At 42.6% G+C, this 17262-nt stretch overlaps 1 protein-coding gene across 1 annotated transcript in view; it reads right to left on the bottom strand.

Annotated features, from left to right (window-relative positions):
- Alox5 (arachidonate 5-lipoxygenase) overlaps positions 1–16081 on the bottom strand; it is a 64759-nt gene extending 48678 nt beyond the window's left edge. Inside the window, exons 1-2 of the mRNA XM_076834566.1 lie at positions 15860–16081; positions 2021–2219 (exon numbers count right to left, since the gene is read on the bottom strand). Of these exons, the coding sequence (XP_076690681.1) occupies positions 2021–2219; positions 15860–16009 (349 nt within the window). The 5' untranslated portion in view covers positions 16010–16081. The remainder of the gene's footprint in view (positions 1–2020; positions 2220–15859) is intronic.
- Positions 16082–17262: the final 1181 nt, after the last annotated feature.

Below are 17262 nucleotides of genomic sequence, written 5' to 3'. Positions count from 1 at the left end.
TGGGTGTTGACAACTCTTCCCTTTGAGTCTAGGTGGGCTTTATGACTACCCAGAACACCATGCTACTTTCGAGGTCTGGGACAGAAGATATTGACAGCTTTTACTTCCTGTCCCTTGTAATACTTGCTCTTGGAAAGCTATCATGTAAGAAGTAAAGCTACTCTGAGGCTACCAGGCTATGAGATGACTCAAAGAATAAATTTGCCATGTTTAGATAGAGGCCATGGAGCTCTGAAGTGCTAGACAATGTAAGAAAGAACCTTCTGAGAAGTGAATCTTCCAGCTCCCACACTGTCAGCTGATGCCGCAGAGGCAACAGAAGAATTGCCCCATGAAGCTTTTCCCAAATGCCAGACCCACAAGATTATGAGCAAAATTTATTGGCTGTTTAAAGCTGCTAAGATGGTTTGTTACCTAGAAATAAAGTAGAACTCCAGAGACAGCTTCTCTTTGCCACTCGAGACCCACCCTCCACCCTGTCCTGTCCTTGAATTTGAAAGAAATAGATTGCATCAATGGGCTTCCCTTTGGGCTCAGCCACTGAGACCCTGAGCAGAGTGGAGGACTTGGAGGGAATAAGGAATGGCTGTGTCCTCCCTGCTTTCCTCTGTGGTATCTCCCAGGGTGTCGGCCTTTCTGCTGTGGGCCACAGCTTCTCCACAGGAGCTGCCTCCTGGATACTCCTCTTCTGCATTATTCCCTGATTCTTTCCCTCCCCCACCCTCTTAGGATTGTTATGCTGATGCCCCCCCCACAGATGTGGCCCCTCTGCACACTGTCCCACACTTTTCTAAAGTCCCTTTCTTAAACACTCCTTAATCTGACAGTTACCTCTGTTTCTTCTTGGGAATAGGTACAAGATCTGAGGGAAGAAAGACTTCACAACCAAAAAGAAGCACCTTGTCTACAAATTTCCACATTCAGGTCACACACACAAAAAAAATAATTTTGTGACATAAAGGACAAAAATCCTCCTATTCCAAAACCTCCAAGACATTTTCTTGGTATATCAAATTCCATATGAGAAGCAACAGGATATGGTCTGATAGTAAAAATGCATCAAGTGGAGAACATTTCTTTTTTCGCCTCCATTTACATATCAACAAGCTGGGTAATAATCTTCCCTGTCTCACCTACCAAACCAAACTTGCATGAAGGAAAAATGAACCACTGATAGGGAATGTCAATGAGAATTGTTACATGTGGTCACAGGTAGAAGCAACTGTCCTCTTCCCTTTCTTACAGTGCCTATCTGGCATTTGCAGGTTTATCATTTCAACTTTTAGATTGTGATGATTTAACAAACCAAAGAACTATGACAGGAAATGAGGTAGAAGCTTGCCTACACGTGGATTTAACTCATACACACCAAGAGGCTGGTTTTCGAAGGACAGTCATCTAGGGAGAGAGTGACCTTAGATGACCTCTGACATCTGCTTCTCTTTTTGATCCTTTGTACCAGGCCAGCTGTATATCCCTAAAAAAGTATGATCTTAGCTCTAGATTGGGGTATGTACACCTAGAGGTCTTGCTGCAGATGAGTGCAGATTTTAGGTTCTCTCTGAGTAAAAAGTAAGACTGTGGGTATAAGATCTGATGGCGTTGAACCCCAGGCTTGCCCATAGCCTTTCACAGTTGGTATTCTGGGTGCTCCAGCCCTTCCCTCCCTAGGCCTGCTTAGAATACTGAACCCCAAGTTCTGCTGTGATCTCACCAACCTTGACACTTGGAGACCTGCCCAGAGGTAAGTCCCAAAGACACTTGTTACTAGGGGCCCTAGTTACCCATCCCCCACAGGGCTATAATGCAGAGGGAGGTCACAGTTGGCCAGGTGTCCTGGGCCCACTCAATTCACCCTGAAGCTTATTAGTACCTGAAGAAGATAATATCTGCTGCAGGTATATCAGGGCACAGAGCAGGAGCTCCACCCAGTACAGCAGATGATCTCTCCAAGAATACAGTTTTTTGAGAAGACCTTTCAGTTCTCAGCCCAGGGGTGGCAGGAGCCAGTGCTGCTCACCTCGTCCATCTCTCAGAATGATCTCACCATCACCAGTGATCCAGCGGTAGCAGGGGAACTCAATGTAATCCCCATGGGGTGTCTTCAGTGTGATGTACTTTAAGTACCAGTCATCATGAATCCAGTACTTGCGCTTCTCAATTCTGATTAGTTGGATATCCCCCAATTCTTCATCCACAGTCACATCATAAGAATCAACCTAAGCAAAAGAAAGAATTAGCCCATTTGAGCCTGAGATCTGAAGAAGTTAAGTATATGTCACCACAAACATTTTGTTTTGGCATATTAAATATTTTGGGTTAAAGGTGCTTAAAAAATGGCACATATAGGAAGATGACTCTGCCCCCCCTTTGTTTCCTAAAAGCAAAAGATAAAAGTCTGAGGTGATTTTACTTTTTGCACTTTAGAAGTCTTGTAGAGGAAGTTTGTTCCTAAGTTCACATGTTGGAGGATTAGGTCTAACTTTTCTTCTGCTAGGTGCAGGGTCTTTGATCCACTTTGAGTTGAATTTTATGCAGTGAGAGATAGGGGTTAAATTTCATTCTATTACATATGGATTTCCAGTTTCCCAGAACCATTTGTTGAGGCTATTGTTTCTCCAATGTTTTTGGCACCTTTGTCTAGTATGAGATAACTGTATTTATGTGGGTTTGTCTCTGTGCCTTCTATTCTATTCCATTAATCTTTAATGGGTTTTTTTTTATTCCAATATCATGCTGCTTTTGTTACTATAGCTCTGTAGTATAATTTAAGGTCTAGTATTATGATGCTACCTGCTTCACTTTTCACTTTTTTAATTGTTTTGGTCACTCTGTTCCTCTTATTTTTCCAAATGAATTTCATGACTGCTTTTTCTATGTCTATGAAGAATGTCATTGGAATTTAGGTATTGCACTAAATCTGTTCAGTGCTTTTGCTAGTATGGCCATTTTAACAATACTAATTCTGCCCATCCAAGAAATGGGAGATCTTTCCATTTCTAAGGTCTTCAATTTTTTTCATTAGTGTTCTGTAGTTTCCATTGTAGAGGAAATGTTAGATTGATTCTCAAGTTCTCAAGGTTGTTTTTTTTTTTTTCTTTTTGAGGCTATTGTAAATGGGATAGTTTTCCTAATTTCTCTTTCAGCAGATTCATGACTGATGAATCACGCAACTAATTTATGGGTGTTAATTTTATATCCTGCTACTTTGCTGAATTCATTTATGAGTTCTAGATACTTTTCAGTAGAATTTTTGGGGTCTTATTAATATAAAATCATGTCATAGGCAAATAGGGATAGTTTGAGTTCTTTTTCTATTTGTAACCCTTTAATTTTTTTCTTTTGTTTAATGGCTCTAGCTAGAGTTTCGAGGACTGTGTTGAATACAAGTGGTAAAAGAGTGCATCCTTATCTTGTTGCAGTTTTTAGAGGGAATGCTTTCAATTTTTCCCCATTTAAAATGATGTTGGCCTTGGGTTTAGCATATATAGCTTTTTATAATATTGAGGTATGTTCCTACTATCCCTACTATTTGAGCATGAATGTATACTAAATTTTTCCAAATGTTTTTTATACATCTCTTGAGATAATCATGTGATTCTCTTCTTTAAGTCTATTGATGTGATGAATTACATTTATCGATTTCTGTGTATTATACCAGCCTGCATCCCTGGAATTAACCCCACTTGATCATGGTGCCTATCTTTTTAATATGTTTTTATGCAATTTGCCAGAAATTTATTAAGAATTTTTACATGTATGTTCATCAAGGATATTGATATGAAGTTTTCTTTCCTTAATGTGTCTCCCTGGTTTTGGTATCAGGGTAATTCTAGCTTCAAAGAATTAGTTTGAAATTGTTTCCTCTTTTGCTATTTCATGGAATAATTTAAGGAGGATGGTGTTAGTTCTTTGTAAAGCAAAATAAATGAAATTTAAAAAATTTAATCAATCAAATAAATCAGCCAAGGACCTGAACAGACACCTCTCAGAAGATGATATACAATCAATCAACAAATACATGAAAAAATGTTAATCATCGCTAGCAATTAGAGACATGCAAATCAAAACTACTATAAGATTTCATCTCATTCCAGTCTGAACGGCAGCTATTATGAGAACTAACAACAATAAGTGTTGGTGAGAATGTGGGGAAAAGGTACACTCATACATTGCTGGTGGGACTGAAAATTGGTGCAGCCAATATGGAAAGCAATATGGAGATTTCTTGGAAAATTGGGAATGGAACCACCATTTGACCCAGCTACCCTTCTCCTCAATCTATACTCAAAGGACTTAAAAAACAGCATACTACAGGGACACAGCCACATCACTGTTTATAGCAGCACAATTCACAATAGCTAAACTGTGGAGCCAACCTAGATGCCCTTCAGTGGATGAATGAATAAAAAAAATGTGGCATATATTCACAATGGAATATTACTCAGCAAAAAAATAGAATAAAATCATGGCATTTGCAGATAAATGGATGGAGTTAGATAATAAAGTTAGCCAATCCCAAAAAAACAAATGCCAAATGTTGTCTCTGATATATGGAGGCTGATTCATAGTGGGGTAGGGAGGAGGAACATGGGAAGAATAGATGAACTGTAGATAGGGCAGAGGGGTGGGAAGGGAAGAGAGGGGGCATGGGGTTAGAAATGATGGTAGATTGTGATAGACATTATTACCCAAAGCACATGTATGAGGACATGAATTGGTGTGAATATACTTTGTACACAACCAGAGATATGAAAAATTGTGCTCTATATGTGTAATAAGAATTGTAATTCATTCATATATAAATAAAAAATAGTTAAAATTTAAAAATTAATAAAAGGAATAAAATCAAAGTTAAAAGCTTCTTCACAGCAAAGGAAACAATCAAGAGTGTGAAAAGAGAGCCTAGAAAGTGGTGAAAAAATTTTTGCTATTCACACCTTAAATAAGATGTTAATTTCCAGGATACACAAAGAGTTCAAAAAGCTTAACACAAAACGAACTAACAAACAAATAACCCAATCAATAAATGGGTGAAGGAACTAAACAGACACTTATTAAAAAAAGAAAGAATGGTCAACAAACATATGGAAAAAATGGTTAACATCTCTAGCAATTAGAGAAATGCAAGTTTAAATTATACTGAGATTCTACTTCACTTTAACCAGAATGGCAATTATCAAGAACATAAATAACAATAAATGTTGGCAAGGATGTGGGGAAGAGGATAGGCTCATACATTGTTTCTGGGACTTCAAATTAGTGCAGCCACTTTGGAAATCAGAGTTTTGAGATTTCTCAAATCTAGCAATGGAACCACGATTTAACCCAGTTTTCCCACTCCTTGGTATATGTCCAAAGGAATTAAAACCAGCACACTACAGCGATACAGCAACATAAATGTTTTTAGCAGCAAAATTCACAATATTTAAGCTGTGAAATCAACCTAGATTCTCATCAAGGGATGAGTGGATAAAGAAATTGTGGTATATACATATATAATGCAATATTACTCATCCACTAAAGAAGAATGACTTTGAGACATTTGCTGGTGAATGGATGTATCTGGAGACTATCATGCTAAGTGAAATAAGCCAATCCCCAAAAGCAAAGGTCAAATGTCCTCTCTGAGATGTGGATGCTAACCCACAACAGGGGGCAAGGGTAGTGACTAGAAATTCAGTGGATTAGACAAAGGGTAATAAAGGAAAGGGAGGAGGGATAGGAATAGGAAAGACAGTGGAATGAATCTGACATAATTTTCCTATGTCCATGTATGAATATACCACAGTGAATCTCAACATCATGTACATCCACAAGACTGGGATCCTAATTAGAATAAGATATATCCTATGTTTGGATAAATATATCAAATAGATTCTACTGTCATGCATAACTAAAAAGAACTAACAATAATTCTAAAAATAAAAAAGAAAGTTTCAGGTGATAGACATTCCTCCTATAATAAAAGGAAAGTAGAATTCTTTTAATCAAGAATAGGATATTGAAATAGAAGAAAATCTGTACAAATAGACCTTATTAACCTAACCCTTATTGAGACAGGGACTGTGACAAAGGCTGGGACCATGCAATAAATTATTACCCTTTGCAGGCTTCTCTACCTTTGTGCTGTTTTCAACAGACTTCTTACAAGACCCTGATAAAACCACAGAAACAGCATGTTTGCACAAGATGAAATTGTTACCAAGACAAAACCTAAATAAACTCTCCAGCTTCACTAGTTCATAGTGAACTTAGAAATCACTCATTCTGAAGGTCACACAGCTAGGCAATATATTAGTAGTTTCCCACTAGCTTTGCTGTAGATAGCACCTCTAATGTGTGGGTTAGGATGATAATGGTTGCCTAGGTTACTTTTCAGCGACCTGAAGCCTGCTTTTACTGAAAACAAAGACCCTTTCCTTGGTCCTGCAGATGTCTGATAGGGAGTGAAATGGGATGGAAAGGCTTGGCATTTCTGTCTTCATAATTTAGCTGTGCCTTTTACCACCTTAACTTTTGGATCAGATTCTGTTCAGCCCTGCATGCAACGATGACTACTCATTAGAACTGGTCTGTGTGTACTCTTAGCAGCAAGAGCTACCCAAACACCTAAAGTCCTTCAGCCCTATCATAAGGCCCAGATCCAGCCACAAGATCAGTTTGTGTCCACATGATGATGGCACCAGCTGCAAGAGGAACTCAGCAGTTGCTGGGACAGTTGACCATAACTGTTCAGTTATCTGAGTCCCAAGCAAGAAGAAACATCTTTTGCAACTGTACCCTTCTCCAGTAAAAAATTACTAGATCCACCTCACCCCAGCAAATAAAAGCTGACACCCCACTTTTGTTTGGGAAGCAGCCTGGTCTCTCAATCAGTGCCGTTTTCCTTCAGTAGAAGTCCCAATTAAAGCTTTGCATTGGGCACACTTGACTTGATTACATTTCTACTATCACAAAGTTTAAAGCTCCCTTCTCTGGCATCACTATCTTTCTAGTTACTTTTTTCATTTAACTACCCTTGACCAAAGCCCATATTACATTCAACAACTTACTATTCTTTGCATAATTCAATATATAAATTATTGACTTAGATTTTGTAGGGTCTTCATTTCTTTTTGAGGACTACAGTGTCATGTAAAACTTGAATTAAATACATTTGTATACTTTTCTCCTTTCAATTTTTCCTCAGGTCACTTTAACTCTCAGACTCAGCCAAAAATTGGAAGAGGTAAGTTTTGCTCCTTCATAGTTTATTTAGTCAAGATTTTTATTTTTAAAAAGTTGAAATTGACATAATAATTGTACATAATTATGGAGTATGGAAGATACTTTGATACATGTATACAAATTTTAATGATCAAACTAGGGTAATGAGCATTTTCATTACCTTAAATATTTATTTCTGTTTCATAGAAACATTAAAAATTCCCTCTTCTAGCTTTTTAAAATATGAAATAAATTATTATTATTTATTATTATTATTTTAACTATGGTCACACTGTTGTGTTGTAAAAAACTAGAACACCTATCTGCATTTTGATATCAATTATCCAACTTCTTTCTATCCCCACTACTATTCCCAACATCATATTGACCACTACTTTTCTGTCTAATTCTATGTTATCAAAATTTTTAGCTCCCCCATATGAATGTGACATGGAGAGAAACAGAATACAGAGTTTGCTTTTTTGTACTTGGCCTATTTCACTTAACATGATGTCCTTCAGACTCATTAATATTGCTACAAAAGACAAAATTTCATTCTCTGTTTATGATATATATATATATATATATATATATATATATATATATATATTCATTATATCCATATATATGAAATGCCACATTTTCTTTATTCATTCTTCTGTTGATAGACTCCTTAGTTGATTATATATCTTTAGCCAAGATTCTTAATGATCTCCTTAAATGAACCCTTTAATTCATTTAGTCAAGATATATACCAAATGCTTCCTTAGACAAATCTCTGTGCTGTACCTGGAGTGGCAGAGATGGTCAAGTCCCGTGCTCTGCCTTCATACAAATGAACTCCAGTGGCCCAGGAACCTCTTTGGTCTACACATGGCTCATATTGGAGTAAGGGTATATGCCAAGGCAAAGGCTGGCACCTACCAGGCCAAACTCCATAAGGGTCCTCTTTAGCTGCTTCTGTGGGCCAGAAAAAAAAAGCTGGCCCTCACTCAGGGTCACTCTGCAATGCTCAAAAGGCTTGATAACAATGCCTGTGACATAGACATAATACTTTGGGGAGGCAGGGAGATATCATGACTTTTTTTCTCAGAGGAGGATGCTGAGGCCCAATATGACCAAATTCAGCCATTAATGGAGCTGGAATTCCATTCCAGGCTTTCCTGCCACAGTCACTTCATCTTTATTAGTTTTCAATAAGGTCAATAAATGAATAAAATGGAAAGGCTCAGAGACAAATGAGATCATAAAGATTCAAGTCCTCTTGAATAGCCATATAATGATGCCAAGAACAATCAGACAGCATTCTCCAAGCATCCATGGCACTGGTGCTAGATGGGGACCTCCTTGCCACTAGAATGTGTCACTCTCCAGGCTGTGAGTAACACTGCCACCCAGGTCCCTGGGACCTAGATGCTGGGTGACCTCAGCATGCCTAACTCCTTTATCCTGGGCACGGATGAGCACAGCAGCAGTGACCACAGCTTCTGCAAAGCTTGTGTCTGCAACAATCAGTAGATGAGGAAGAAAGATGCGAATTCAAACATTGCATCTTTGTTCCAGTGACCAGCAGATTTGAGAAGGTCCAGACTCAATGCTCTCAGAGATAATTTCTAAGCCAGATTTCTTTGACTTTTCCCCTTGGCAGTAGAAACTAGAGTTCTTGGAGTGATAGTGAAGCAATCAAAGGGACTAGGAATGTTCATTTAACATGTGATTTTATTCATTCCTATCTCCATTCCCCTCTCTCCAAGCTGCCAGGATAACCTCTGAAGAACTTTCTAAGAGGAAGGGAAGTTGGTGTTTCAAGCAAACCTCTTGGCTCTGAACACAATGAACAGTTTTGCATGTGGGACAAGGCCAGACGCTGTGGTCAGAAAGCAGAAGCTTCCTCCTGAGGCCCTGTGGTCTAGGCCAGGGTCCTCAGTTAGGAACAGTTTTGTGAGCCAGGCCCATGTGCTGGGATGACAAGTCCTATGTAGGCTCCTGTTTTGGGATCAAGTCTAAGGTATTCCACTTGTATGTGATCCTCTGTCCCACGAGAATGCCTTTCTGAGGAGAGGGGACAGGTCTTGCCTGGTCAACTCTAAGAAAGACCACTTCAGCCCCACAGTTTGTTCTATGGGAAACCAGGGGGTTCTGGCAAGGCTATATAGATACAGCATTGACCTCAGAGTCTGCAGAATCTCAGGCAGGGGCCCTGTCCTACTGCAGGGTGGTGACCCACTGAGAGAAGTCAGAAGGCACCATGATAATGTCAAGTTAGGGACAAAAACCCAAAAGAGGGGTGGGGAGGAATGACTTGGAATAAGATGAGAGAGAAAAGGATGCATCTCTTGAAGGGAGTTTCTAGTGGTGGGAGAGCAGGAAACTTCTTCACACACATCAGCAGGTAAGGGTAGCCTCTAATGGAATGAGAGGTCCAATTTCCAGGGCCTTGGGGGCATCTAGAAGAACATAGGATGGGATGGCCCAGAACGAGCTGCCTGCAGATCATCTATCCACCCATTCCAGGACCCACATACCCCAAGGATCTGCAGAGGCCTCAACCCTCCTGTGGGCCAAGATGGAGATTCCTGGTCCTACTAATAGGAAGGGCAATGAGGAGCACATGTCTAGAGGACAAGTGAGCTCTGGTGTCTGGAGCTCTGAGTTCACATTCCAGTTCCAAAGCGACTGGCCACGTGGCCTGGGCAAACTGCTACACTTTCTGAGACGGCCTCTTCATTTTCATGTGGAGATTACACCTTGTTAGCAGGACCATTGAGAATTCTAAATGATAAGATGCCTGTATTACCTTTCTACAAGGGCACAGGCCTCTGGCTGTGTGCATCAGAACCACCTGGCTCCGCTCCCTGACTCCAGGAGGTTATAACACTACCTGTGAGTAATAACAACATAGAACAGGTCCTGAACTGTGGTCTATCTGGGTCCACATGGGCCCAGCAGAGCAGCCAGGAGTACGTATTGGAGGAAACCCCATGTGCTTAAACTCCTGCCTCAAAACCTGGAGAGAATTCTTGTGAGGGTCGAGAAGTGGCTGTGAGGACACAGGAGAACCAGAGGCATTTTGCTCTGCAAGCAGAGCAGAGGGAAGTCAGAGTGTGGTCAGGACTAAACAGCGGCTGCCAAGAGGTCTGGACCCTGTCCCAGGGCAACTCCTGCAGGGGAAGTGGCTTTCCTGTGGCTCTCAGGGGCAAGAGGGGGTGGTGGATATCCCAATGTATAGAGGACAACCGTTCTAAAGTAACAGGTATCAAGAGGACCTGAGGAGGACACTATCATGGGAGGAAAATGTCCAGGACCTTGGAATAAAATAGACATTTTTTTTTGCTGGGAGTGGTAACCCATAGAAGAAACTGAGCAGCTTCTCTGAGGGTGGGAATGGCAGGATGACCCTTCAACACACTTTGGTACAGTCACTGTACAATGGGACTCTTCTGGAATCCTGCCCCATCCATGCCTGCAGTCATCTAGCAGAGAACCCTGAAGTAGTTGCACCTGGGATGATATCATTGAAAAGTCTTACAAGGATTCAATCTGCCATCTGACTGGGTCATCCATAGGAAAAGCAGGTCAGGCCCACACTGTGACTTGTCTCTGGCCAGCCCAGAGGCTTTTTTGGCCTGGTTTTGGACATACCAGGAGATGAACAGGGCCTCAGAGATTCAGCCAGGACCAACTCTGAAAATCTTAGGGGTCAAAGCCAGGTGGCTGTAGCTCTAGCATCCCAGGGGGCAGTTACTAGAAGTGTCACAGACAACAGAGAAAACCATACCTCTAGAAAAATACCAAGGTCACATAGCAAAATAAGGCCTTAGGAAGTTATGTAGAACCACCAGATGTGCTGAACTTCCTCCCTCCTCTCTGAGGGCCAGAAATGCTATGATAATGCTCTATTTGTTGTCCATGTGCTGTAACACACAGAATTCTGCATGGTGGACACTATAAGCACCAATTAGCACACAATGGGTACTCAATGAATGCTGTGCATGTGAATAGCTAAGTGAGTATCATTTCATCTTATAGATGGATAGAGATGTCAGAGAGGTAAGGCCACTACACTGCGAGTGAGCCCCTGTGGCTCCATGATTAGCAAGCACACCTACAATGAGTGGTAGTCTACAACGAGTTCCTCCCACTGGTCCTCACAGACATGTCTTTAAAGAAGCCTGACTTGGAAATCAGACTCAGCATTGAGCCCTGGTTCATCCATTCCACAGTATTAAGGAAGACCAAAGGTGGGAGGACACAGAGACTTTCCTAAGAAAGTGTTTGAGCAGCTATTTGGAGCCGGTCAGATTCAGAGGTGAGTTAAGTGGAGAGGAGGAGTGGGCAGGGCATTTCAGATACCGGAAACTGGGAGAGAAATATTCCTAAGGCAGGGAATTTGCATGCAGAGGGAGGAAGACTGAGACACAGAGTTTCTGCAGAGGGAGGTAGATGGTACAGTGGTTGAGATGCTAAAAAGACAAGAGAAACCTATATAATTCACTAGCCTCAGGTCAGTAAGTCCAATTGGCTGATATTAGTAGTTGTTTTCAACTCTGAATTTGTTATATGATTTTAAGGCTTTTGAATACAATCATACTTTGCTTAATGACAGGGATAGGTTCTGAGAAATCATTATGAGGCAATTTTGTCATTGTACAGCAATTATAGTGTGTATGTACATAAACCTATATAGTATAGCTTACTACATGCCTAGGCTATATGGCATAGCCTATTGCTCCTAGATTAGAAACCTGTACAACACATAACTGTATTCAATACCAGAGGTCCTGTAACACAATGGTAAGTATTCGTGCATCTAAACATCTAAACATAGAAAAATGCCAGGCAATCACAAATTTTTAGCTCCATTGTATATTCTTATGGGACCACTATAAAATATGCAGCCGTTGTTGATCAAAACATCATTATGTGGTGCACGACTGTATTTCAGTGAAGTGTTAGTTAATCGGTTTCCATTTGAGCTATCTTTTAGCATTTTAAGAAAGGCCATTCATTAATTCAATTGTCTCTACTTCAGATCTCAGCTGTTTCTAGGTGGGATGGGGAAAAGGATCTCTCTGCTGGAGAAAGGACATGGCTCACCAGGGCTGCACATCTTGGAGCGGGACTGATGAGAGGCTGGTGGGGGGAGACTCTGTGGAACAGAGAGGAAAGGATACTGGGAGAAGACAAAAGAGAGACTAGGACAAAGAGAAAGGGAGACCAGGAGAAAGAGATCAGGAGACCAAAGGGCTGAGAGGGGGTGGAAGGACAATGGGTGGGAAGACTTAGAGCTGAAGGAGAGAGAATGTGGGGCAGAGAGCCGGGAATTGAGGGAGCAGAGAGGGGCCTTCTAGGGGAAGCTGAATATGAGGAGGAAAGGAAATATTGGAGCAGAATAGAAGGGAGAGTTGTAGGATGGAGGGAGGAAATGGGGCCCTTGAGGGAACAGGTAGCCCAAGAAGAAGAGGCAGAATGTAGGGAAGAAATGGGGCAGGCAGGAAGTATTGGGATATAAAGAAAGAGAATTACATGAAAGAAATATTTTTCTCTACTAATATATTCTTCTTGAGAAGGAGGTACTCTAGAATTTATTCTTAATGAATATAAGAATATTTACTGTATTTAAGAATATATCATTAATAATTTAAATTTCCTGAATATATTAAAAAATCATACATGGAACCTCATCCTATAGCCATTAGCTAAGTGTGCGTGTGTGTGTGTGTGTGTGTGTGTGTCTGTGTGTTTGCTGGGAACTAAACCCAGTGCCTTTAGCATGCTAGGCCAGCACTCTCCCACAGAGCTACACTCCCTACCCTCTGATGTCATTGAAAGTACTACAGTAGAGTGAAATGGGCCAACTAAATTTCTCCAGTAATCTTCAGAATGTTAAGGTCATCCCATTTGAGTTAAATTACTTTAAGTTTACAGAGGTAAAGACACAATCAATTTTTCACTTTTGCCAAGAGGCTGGCTAGCCCCTACGAACAAGGTCATTTGGTGTCACCCCAGCTTTGTCCAGCAGACAGCGGGGAATAAATGAAGATATAATGCTTATAGGAGAATTCTACCTGAGAAAAACTTCATTCCTGGTCTTGAGATGAATCACCATCTGATGACAATAATCAGAAATCTGTAACTCAGTTTATTGAAAAAATAAACAATCAGTCCTATTCCTGGACTGAATGTGCATTAGGGGAGGGGATTGTTGACCTGCTACAACCTGGAAATGGTCAAATTGGAAATTATTGAACTGGTTGTGTGGAAATATTATTATTGTTGTTGTTGTTGTTGTTAATGGTAACCACTGCAACACTTTTCCAAGTAAAATGGAATAGCCTTATCTTTTTAGTAATTACTTCTGCTAAGATTTCTTTTCTACCTTTACACAAAAGGGACAGCTGTCTTTAAAGATATACTGCCTAGAGAATGAGGAAGCAGTTCTGGGCTGTGCAAGATAAAGTATGAAGTAATTTTGCATCAACAGGAACTTTCTCAAAATCTGATATATTTTTTTTTTTTCAAAGGACCTTTCTCACCCAGCTGGTTCCTGATAGTGCAGCTGCCCCTCTTGGCAGCTGCTCTCAATCCAATGGAAATGTGGCATGCAAATCTCTCCTGAAATTTGCCTCTGGAATTTTCACTGAGGTGTTCAATCACAATGCCATTTGAATGACTTCTCAGGATAGAAAGTCAAAACAGAGGGAAATAATGAACAGAGCTGCACTCTCACCTTTTGTCCAAGGACTACATGATGGCTCTGTCCCTGTGTCCTCTCCTGGGAGGAAACACACATGGGTTGTATGAACTATGCTGCAGAGCCTATGCTCTGAAGGCCTCGTGCTCCTAGAATCTTGCAGCGTGTAGAGAATGGGGTCCACTGTATTTCCCTTATAACGGGGAAGTAATCTGTTCTCTGTTTTCCTGCCCCAAGTACTGGGGTCGGGGGGATCCATGATATAATGGAGACAAATGAAGGTGCTTCAGAGATGGCAAAAGATGCCAACAACCCAAATGGATGACACATTAACTCCACTGCATCATGATCCTCAGGGCCAGTTCCTTGACTGGGAACCAAGCAACAGAAGTTCTCACACTCAACATCTAAATTTCTGTGAAGGGAGCTCAAGCCAGGTTAAAAGTGTGCTAAACTTAGCTAAGTGCCAAGTCAGGTTACAGCATGTTTCTGAGGCTGCAGGATAGGAATTCACCCCATTTGGGTTTTGGAGTCCAGAAAAAGAGTAGACTTATTTTCTTACTTATGTTCTGCAAGCCAGAACAGTGTGACAATTATCCAAAAAGCATTCAATTGAAACATGAAAATTACAAGTTGTGTCTGTTGTAAATAGTTCTGACAAGTTTCATGTGGGTTGACCTAATAAACTATATGGTGAGAAAGCGCTTGATAAAGTCTCAATCTTTTTGGTTGTGGGATAGTAGAAGGAAATGTGGTTTTCCTATGCATTTGCAGTATGTCTGGAACTATTATCAGTTATTTGCTGGGCACTTCCTATGCACCAGGTGCTAGATGAGGCACTGAAAACTAACTTACCCATGCTCACCAGAGAAAGCCATGGAATGAAATCCACACCCCAGTCAGCATCAGGAGTGTTGCTGCTAAATGAGATCACCTGTGCATGGCTTCTCACAGTGTCTGGCATCATAGACTAGAGGTTCAATAAATGTGGGATGCTTTTGCTCCTCAAATTCCCAGGTTCCAGGGAACCTCTACCAAAGAGGAAGAAATGAAGGGAAGCCCTTTTCCTCTTCTACGTTTCTAAAGGATTCTCTGGTATACTTTTGCCAGAAGTGGCAAGTACCCCTATGTCTCTCAAAGGTCTCTCCTCACCTGGGTTTGCTTTATCCTTACTTGTAAACTCTGAAGCTGTCTTGATGTAAAAGACACTTGTGAAAGCCACTCTCAGCCACCAGGTGGGACCATGACTCATAGACCAGACAGAAGCCAACCTATTTTACAGTGGGCCTAAGTGAGGTCCACAGGGAGGTCAGAGGATCAAACTAGTGGTCAAGCCAAGGTTGGACTAGGACTTCTGAACTCTCTGACTTTCACCTTCTTCCCATAGCTCATGTCTGTCTGAAATGGTGTCTGTGCTTCACAACAAGACAAAGGACTTAAAGAAAAGGACTTCTCTCATCCCCTTTGCTAGCACCTCTAAGAAGCAAGGACAAAAGAAATAGGACCTACAACACTTGCCCAAAGAAGGGGCTCAGAGCTCCATTTCATAAAATAGAGAGGAAACATTGTTCCTTTTCCCAGGGAAGAAGCAATGGCACCCTGCAGAGGGCACGCAGGTAACTCAAGGTCCTCTACCAGATCCCTGTGGCCAGGAAATTCAGGACGTTCCCTCACCATAGTCCAGCCCACACTGACAGGGACTGAGATGCCCCCTAGCCTAGACCTGGCTGCCGCCACTGCTGAATCCTGAACGTGCCCCCAACCATATCCCAACTGCCCTGAGGGTCCTTGTAGTAGACTGGAGGTGGTCCCTAATCCCACTTCCAGTCTACGACATCCCAATCCAGGCCAGCCCTCCCTGCCCTGCCCTGTTTGCCCTCAGGCCCGCCCCTCCTCCCGCGTCCAGGTCTCTGCTGCACAGCCGCGCTCCCCTGCCCCAGCCGCGCGCGTCCTCACCGCGCCCCGCTCGAAGTCGTTGTAGAAAGCCTTGTCCAGCAGGTGCTTCTCGCTGCAGCCCGTGGAGCCCACGAGGCTGAGGTATATGTAGTCGTCGGTACCGGCGAACCATTGGCTACCAGTGGCCACGGTGACCGTGTAGGAGGGCATGGTTGCAGACTGTGAGCACCGCTGGCAGTGGGCTCAGGGGACGCGGGTAACTTCCGCACGGCTGTCGGCGCCCGTCTGTACCTGGTCTGTGGCTTCGGTTCGCAGAGAGCAGCAGTCGCCGGGTCCCGCCCCCTGGTCCCAGCCCCGCCTCTAACAATAGCCCCCGCGTTCCCCCACTTATTACCCCACTGTGCGGTCCTGCGGTGCTGGTGGTGTCTGATTGCTAGTTTCTAACTGGAGAGGGGTCATCCATTCCTACTACTGGCCTCCGCAAGGTAGACGCCTGTTCTAACAGCTACGGAAGGGAGACTATTAGGTGCCACCCGCTCATTCATTCAGTTTCTCATCGTTTCCACGCTTCACCCTTCCTTCCCTGCCTCTGCTTCCCTTCGTGCCATGGTCCCTTAAATCAATGGAGTTGGGCTCCCAGGATCCCTAGAGAACGAGCCATAGTCCCTCCCCTTATCAAGTTCCCAGTGTGAGTCGGGGGCGTCCCGACAGAGGCTGTTACTCATGCAGTGGTGACTTAGATCAGAGGCGCTCTGCAAGTCCCCAGGGGAAAGGGGAACCCACCTGCTGAGTTAGGAAGGCTTCCTGCAGGAGACGACCCCTGAGCTGATACTGAGGGTAGAATTTATGTCCTAGAGATTTCTGTCAGCCCTGACTTCTTCACATTGTAGAATGAGCGTCTCGCTCTACCTGGCACCCGCAGGCATGCAGGGAAGCCGACCACCACTGTCAGTGAATAGGGCGAGGATTGGGGCAGCCAGGACAGGAGAGCCCCAATCTGTTCCTCTAGGGGCTGTCTGGAGGAGGTCGACTCGCTTTGGGGAGGCAGGGGCTTGTGGTGGGAAAGGAGATAGTCTTTATTGAAGGTAGTTCAGGGAGTGGAGTGGACCAATGACTGGAGGGACAGTCTAGAGAAAGTAAATTCTACATCAAGAATGTTCCAGGAGTTAAGGGGAAGCGCTGCCTTGTGGGGGTAGTGGGTCCTAGATTGTGCTGCGCAGAGCCCCACAAGAGGTGTGGTAGGAGGCTTTGTACACTGAAAGGAAGTTTTCCAGGTCTATAGCCCTACCTGAAATGTATCCCCACCCCACTCCCTCCATCAGTCCCCTTATCCTCCAGCCTGGTCTTCAGCCCTGGGTCTGTCTGGGCATGATTCAGTAATCGCAAACCCAGTAACGTTAAATGTGATAACATATTTCAAAGATCAACTTTGGGTTTCATAGATTTTATCAATTTTGTCCTCT

The sequence above is a fragment of the Callospermophilus lateralis genome, chromosome 15, assembly GCF_048772815.1.
Source record: "Callospermophilus lateralis isolate mCalLat2 chromosome 15, mCalLat2.hap1, whole genome shotgun sequence".
NCBI classification, from domain to species: Eukaryota; Metazoa; Chordata; class Mammalia; order Rodentia; family Sciuridae; genus Callospermophilus; species Callospermophilus lateralis.
The sequence above is the reverse complement of the archived record's forward strand: the minus strand, read 5'-3'. Positions and strand labels throughout refer to the sequence as shown.